At 41.3% G+C, this 6966-nt stretch overlaps 1 protein-coding gene across 12 annotated transcripts in view; it reads right to left on the bottom strand.

The window, feature by feature from the left end:
• Nucleotides 1-1615: 1615 nt before the first annotated feature.
• Nucleotides 1616-6966, bottom strand: part of RFTN1 (raftlin, lipid raft linker 1) — a 112023-nt gene continuing 106672 nt past the window's right edge. For all 12 annotated transcript variants that reach the window (XM_086852609.1, XM_086852615.1, XM_086852637.1 and 9 more), the window contains one exon: nucleotides 1616-4029. In XM_086852609.1, the coding sequence (XP_086708735.1) occupies nucleotides 3592-4029 (438 nt within the window). In that variant the 3' untranslated portion in view covers nucleotides 1616-3591. The remainder of the gene's footprint in view (nucleotides 4030-6966) is intronic.

Here is a 6966-nt window from a genome sequence, read left to right as displayed (position 1 = left end):
GGCTGTTCAGTTACCATTACATCATTTTATTTAGTAGGGTGCTTTTGTAAGTGTGTAACAGAAAGCACTTAAAACTGAAAAGCCTTTTTTCCCCTTTCAATGTATAGGCAAGGTACTGATTAGAGCCAGCTGCCACATCCAGCACCACAGGCACCTTCCTGAGGATGGAGGCTTTGGCAAGGATCACTTTTTAAAGCCAAAAGCACATCTCCACTAACAGCCTCAGAGACATATGAACTGTGTCTACAACTACAATTCATAGGTGTGTTCTTTGCTGGCATTCCTCATACTTAGAGAAACATACTTGAGAAATATTTATCAGCAAGAAATTAGTATCTGCTTTTCTTATACTCTTCAGTTCTGGGAAGATGAAATTCCTGCATGAAAGGCTGATCATGCTTCATTTCTGCCCTATAATTGGCTCCCTGAGGCAAATGTAGAGTCACAGCAACTACAAAGAAAAAGCAGGATATCCAAATGCAGAGCTCTTCCTCTGCTCACCTCAGAAATCAAGGCTGACAGAAGAGCCAAATTAAGGAGAAATGGGTATATTGTTTTGTACTTAGCCTCATTTCCATACATATATTAAAGCTACTTTGGGCTATTTCATTTATACTGTTTTCAAGTGCACAGATCCAATAATCAAAGACATAATGCAAACTGAAGGACCAGTCCCATCATTTGTGCACTTAACCCCTCTTAACATAGTTATTTTCATTATGATGCTTCAAAAATTTGGACACGGTACCCATCATAGTTGTATCCCTCTGCCCCTGCTCCCCACTGTTTGTTACAATTTAAAAAACCCTTTTCCATCTTTCATTTAATTCAGCCACTACTCTTTGACATTCCTCATTTGCTTCACCCAGTCTTTTCTTAAACACCTCCAGGGACAGTGACTCCACCTCCACCATTTGCCTCACCACCACCACCCTGGGCAGCCCATTCCAATGCCTCAGCTGGATTTTCTCCTTTGAACTTCTCCTGTGTAAACAGCTGGTGGCTTGTTCAGATGACCACTTGCTGACTGCTGTCTTTCACTTCCCTGGCCACTCTGGTGGTCCTGCTTTTTCAGGCCCAAAATGGCAAAAGCATCCGAGATAAAAGCCAGGTAATAACTGTGGAGCCTTGCTGGTGCACCACAGACCTGCCTTCCCCAGCCCTGATCACATCTGGATCATCTGTCTGGGCGATGATTTAGGCTCTCTGACTCTCCTTGGGACAGGGCACAGCACAAGCACGCACACAACTTCAGATAGCTGAACCAGCTCAGAGTAATTCAACATCACAAGTTGGAACTGATTATGAGATTATAAACCCCAAACCAGCTGTCCTTTTGAAACTGAAAAAAACATTCAAGTTCTCTTCTACTATTCCCAACTGTAACCCAGCTTTTACAGGAACAAAGTTTTAAATCAAGCCTTCATTTACACAAGTGTAACTTCCCCACAGGCCCTTCCATGCCCTGCTGGGAAAGGAAAACCAAGTAGCCAGTTCTGTAGCAGCAGTAGCTACCGCTAATTCAGTAGTAAGGAGCTTCCCCTCATCACCACTTAAGAGAACCGAGTTCCTCCTTTTGGGGATGAATAACTGGCATTTGTGCACACACCACAAATAAGGAATCTCCTCATGACCTTTATTTCTCTTTAGTTTTGTAAGCAGTTGGGATTCAGTTAAACAAGGTCAAATTGCAATCCAATAAACCTTTTCTATTAAAAAGTATTTGGAGACGTCTTACTGCTGCAACACTTTCTACTAGCAAAACGTTCATTAAATATAGTGAATTTTTAAACAAGATTAATACAAAGCTGGTCCTTGAGAAAGAAACCATCAGTAAAAGGATCTTATGCTAATAAAATCTGTGAACAGGAACTTAAAATTGTACAAAGGAGAGACCTTGTATTTAAGCAGAACAACTTCAGCAATGTATTTCTGAGGCTATTGGAACCCCAGTGTAATCTCAAAATACCAAATAAACAGTTGAAAAATAGCATCAGAAACTGAAGTTACTTACAGTCCTGTGGTTAAAGCACTGAATTCAAAATAAACCACTCTTTAATCAATGACAAAACTACCACTGTGCTTCGTGTGTGTGAAATCAAATGGTTTAAACTTGAGTGCCTTCATCCCAACTAAATGAATATTTAAGTGATGTAATTTTTCCCTTCTCTGCAATGTTCTGCCAACTGAGTAATTTTTAGGCATGAAAGATGCTTTCGAACCACTCTAGGTGCACATCTGATACGGAACATAGTCCTTTGTACAGCATTTTGATTTGAAGACTAAGGAAAATTATCAAGCACATTAGTCAAGGGAAAAAAACAGCTAATCACTTACAGAGCTCTACCTCTTGCTTTAAAACAAGAAAAGCAGGGGAATTTACAATGTTTTTCTCACCTTGTTACCAGATTACTTGACCACTTCTAAATAAGAATGAAGGTGGTTAAGAAGAGAGAAACCACTCCTTCCTACATTTGTAAAAATACTGAAGTACTTGGAGAACATTGGCACAGAAACTATATTTACATGTACATTCACTTGTAAATATTTTTATGTAGCTTCAAACATAAAAAATGTTGGTAATTTTACAGAATTCCATTAGGTATCAGTCCCAAAATATCGTTACTTGTATGAAAAAAAACTGTCTGTTAGGGTATTTTCATTTGGGAAGGTCATTTAGTGACATTTGTTGGCCACAGACCCCTGTGTACAATTTCAGTTCTTTACTACAAGGTATTTCATAACAGCGAGGAAGTGGTGCAAAACCACCTGGAAAAGGTCAGGAGATAACATCTAATTCCAATTTTAGTGAGGATAACCAATGACAGAAGTACTTTTTACCTGCCTTTTCGTTTCCTGTTTTTCTGTCTTCTGAAGCCCCCACAGCCACTGATGAACTGTTGATTGGAAAAGACCAAATTGTATTGGAATCATCCACCTCACAAATTCACCACGGGGTTTGTTTACCCACTGTGCCTGAACAGGTACACAATTTTCTTACTGCTTAAAGATCTGTAAGGGTTAATAAAATTCAGAAGAGAGTATCATCAGTGAGTGTGCTCCTGGAGAAAGGTATAGATAACAGCCATCTTATCTAAGCTTTCCAACTTCAGTTTCAACCTCTTGAAGTCCAAATATCATGTTTATGACACTACAAGCCTAGTGACAAAATAACATCTGGCATAATAACTTCCCCAGAAAAGCTACGTGAACAAGAAAGTACTACATAGTAAAATCTGATCGAACGAACGCTTGCCCTGACCCAGGCTCAAAGCTGGCTTGCTAAGGTTGGTCATGGAAAAAAGTATGATTTCTGTTCCTCCCTACTTTTTAAATTAAAGTGTAGCTCTAGGAGAGCATTTCCCACTATGTATAGTGAAAGGAATTTTGCGGTTTCTGTGGGCTGAAAAGCCTGGGCCCTGTAGATATTTAAAACATTAAAGATACCAGAGTGCTAAGGAGCAAAGTAAGTCAAAGAAATGCAAAATAAATGCTGAGTTGAGCAATGGAGTTAGTGGTGGGGATTATCAAAATCTGTTCTTTTGTCTTGGTGAAGTATCAGCCACTCACAGGGTTCCCAAAAAGTAGGTCTTATTCACAGGAGCAGTCCATGTCCAGTGCTGCCCCGTCGCTGCCGCTGCAGCTGTCCAGCCCTGGCGCGCAGCCCCCACCCTCAGCAGCCTCCCCCACGGGGCAGTCGGGCACGCTCTGGCTGAGGCAGACCTGCCCAGCATTGTCACCAGTGTCACAGCTGGCAGGACACGTCTCCACTGCCGCTCCGTCGTGGTGGGCACCTCTGTCGTTGGTGCCGGCTACCTCGTCTCTCAAGTCTATGACATCATCTGGCTGCTGTTCTGGATCAGGCTTGGCTGCTCTTGAGATTTGTGCTTCTAAGTTTCTCGTGTTCTCTGTGACTTCAAATTCTTGCTTTTCCTGTGCCCTTTGCTTCTCCCTAGTACTTAATTTAGCCTTTGTGGAATTCTTCATTTTTCTGCTGTGCATGTCTTCTTTGGAGAACCTCCAGTGAAACTACAAAGAAGGGATCCAAATGTTAAAGACCATTAGAGGCAATCTCACATGGACATTTACTATCCTGAGTAGACATGTTTTGATTAGTTAATTTTAATTCAAAGACTAAAGGGCTTGACCAGAAAGACCCAAGATTAAAAGAAGTTGCCTGAACAAATCAGATGGCCAAGATGATTTCTGTCCACACAGATATCTTTGTTTCACAGAGGAAGGAGAGCTCGATGCTTTCTGCTTCTGCTGTTGCAAGTGCCTGGTGGGTTCCTCTCTACGCTGTGTGGAAGGGAAGGATATGCAAAGCTGCATAAGTGCAGACAGAAGCAATCCTCTGGCATTATTCCAGTGCTTTTCACCAGGTTAACAGCAGAGCTAACACCACGCCCACGACCATACCCAAACAGTAAAACATTCTGAACCATCTGTATGAATGTCTTTTGATGAAAAAGCGAGGCTGCTATTTGCAGATCTCCCACAGGACCTGGCATTTCAGAACTGTTTTAACTACTATTAAAAAAAAAAAAGGGAACTAGCAGTACCTTGAAATACTAACTTGACAGGTATAATGTATATAAAGACTGACAAATATATCACTATTATATCTGCTTCCTTTGTCCAAAAAAAATAAAGTTTCCCAAGGAAAGCCAGACCACAGTCACAGAATGGTTTGAACTGGAAGGACCTTAAAGGTAAACTAGTTCCAAATACCCTGCAGATACAGGCAGAGACTCCTCCTAGAAGACCATGTTGCTCCAAGTTCCATCCAACCTGCCCTTCAACACTGCCAGGGGGTGGGGCACCCACGGCTTCTCTGGGCAACCTCTGCCAGTGTCTCACCACCCTCACAGTAAAGAATTTCTTTCTACCATCTAATCTAAACATGCCCCCCTTCAGTCTGAAGCCATTACTCCTTGCCCTATCACTACATTTCCTGGTGAAAAGTCCCTGTGAGACGTCCCTGCAGGCCGCCTTCAGATACTGGAAGGCTGCTGTGAAGTCTCCTCTATGCAACCTTTTCTTCTCCAAGCTGAACAGCCCCAACTTTCTCAGCTTGTCTTCAGAGGAGAGGTGCTCCAGTCCCCTTACCAACTCCAAGGCCTCTTCTGGACTGCTAAGCCATTCTACACAAGTTTGCTAAGTACCTCTGAATGTGCACAACCATTTTTGCAGCAGTGTCATTCACTGATGGAAGCTCAGGAATGGGTTAGGAGGCAGTATTTGAATGGCATAAATAGGACATTCAGCAAACCCAGCCATGGTCAGAAAAGCCATTTTCTCCAGTGAAATTGGGTCTGTGCTGAGGCTGGCCAAAAGATTTTGTATTCATAAATTTCTTGATCTAGCTATTTATTCCTTAATCAAAAAGCCATTCAAAACTTATTATTAGATTACAAAGCTGGAACTGTGTTCTTTCCTCCTGGTAGCCAGAACTTAATGTAAAAGGAGAAGAGGGGAAAAAAAGAAAGAAATTGGCTTTCACATAACTGTTCTCGGTTTTACTTACAGGAAGCTATCTTTCACTTCAATAACACTGCAATTTAGAGAAAGAGGAATGATAACATCTCAGTCGTTGAGCTCAGCTGTTTAAAATTCAGACACCTGAGCTTTTTCTTTTTTGATTTGCAGAAGTTCTGGGCACCCACTACTCCATTTAATTCAAAGCTCTCTTTGACAGAAGGTTAAGATGGGGGCCCTAAAAGTGATAAGCTGTAGGAGGTTTCATGTGTGTGTGTGTATAAGTGTATTTAGTCAGGTACTTACACCGTTATTTCACCAAAATGCATTCACCCAGTTTCTGCTAAAATAAGCATCAGTTCTGTATAAAGTGAATGAACACAATTACCTCATCCTTGATTGAATATTACACTAATAGAAGTACTTTGCACTGAAGAGAGAAGCTGTACCACTCCTTGCATATTTCCTTTTCTGTTCCTCTGACTACCTTAAACAACAGTTTGTTGATGTGCAAAGATATGACAGAACATTTTCCATGAATGCAATATCCTTTTAATGTTATCATCCAATTTCCCTCCTCTGATGGTTATCTATAAACATTTCAGACATGCCATAGTTTAAGTTAAAAAAACCCCTGAGTGCCTGGGAGGTTATATGTGCAACATATTCAGCAACTTTTAATCAAATGCTTGGGTTGGCATCTTTGATGTGACACAACAACCACTTACAGACCAGTCTTACATCCCTTTACAGAACTGTAATCAAGGATGTATGTCATCCTTCCTTGACCTTTGGTATGAAAATGTGCTGTAGTGATTCTTGCCCTCAAATATGCCTGTATATTTAACACTGCCAATGAGTGAGTCCTTTGTTTTGTCAACCAGACATTGTTAAGTAAGTTTTTATAACCCGGAATGAAAAAAACTTAAACAAAGTTTTCAGTCATCTGGATGGTATGTATGTGTTATTGTAATACAAGAAATCAGCATCATACTTCTTTCTCTATTTGGGGATGAACAGCCACATATGGGTTCTCATCCCTTCCACTAAAACCACACACAGTGGTAGGAAAAGAATGACCAAATACAGGCAATCTTAACACTCATCCCAAGATCCCTTTAATCACCTGAAAGCAAAGAGAGAAAACAAGGAAAAAATGGGCTTTGTAACAAGTTCACACAATATTCTGGACTCCAGCTTTGCTAATGAGAGAGGGTAAATCCTAAATCAGTCACACTCCCAGTAGTTCTCTCCTGCTTCAGTCAGTTCAAACACTCCCCTGGTCTGCACTGTATCAAAAGGACAGCTTTCAAAGAACCAGGCTCCAAAACAGTGAGGGCTTCACAGATGTAAACTATCTGCAATTATCTAAACTGTTGGGTAAAATGCTCCTAGTGCTCAGCTCCGCTCAGCATTTCTGATCTCCTGCTGCAGCTCAGCTCTGCATGGCCTCAAGTGCCCACTCCTGCAGGTGACTTTGGGCTGGCA

This window comes from Cyanistes caeruleus, chromosome 1, assembly GCF_971803275.1.
Source record: "Cyanistes caeruleus chromosome 1, bCyaCae1.hap1.1, whole genome shotgun sequence".
NCBI lineage: Eukaryota > Metazoa > Chordata > Aves > Passeriformes > Paridae > Cyanistes > Cyanistes caeruleus.
This window is presented reverse-complemented; position numbering and strand designations above follow the sequence as displayed.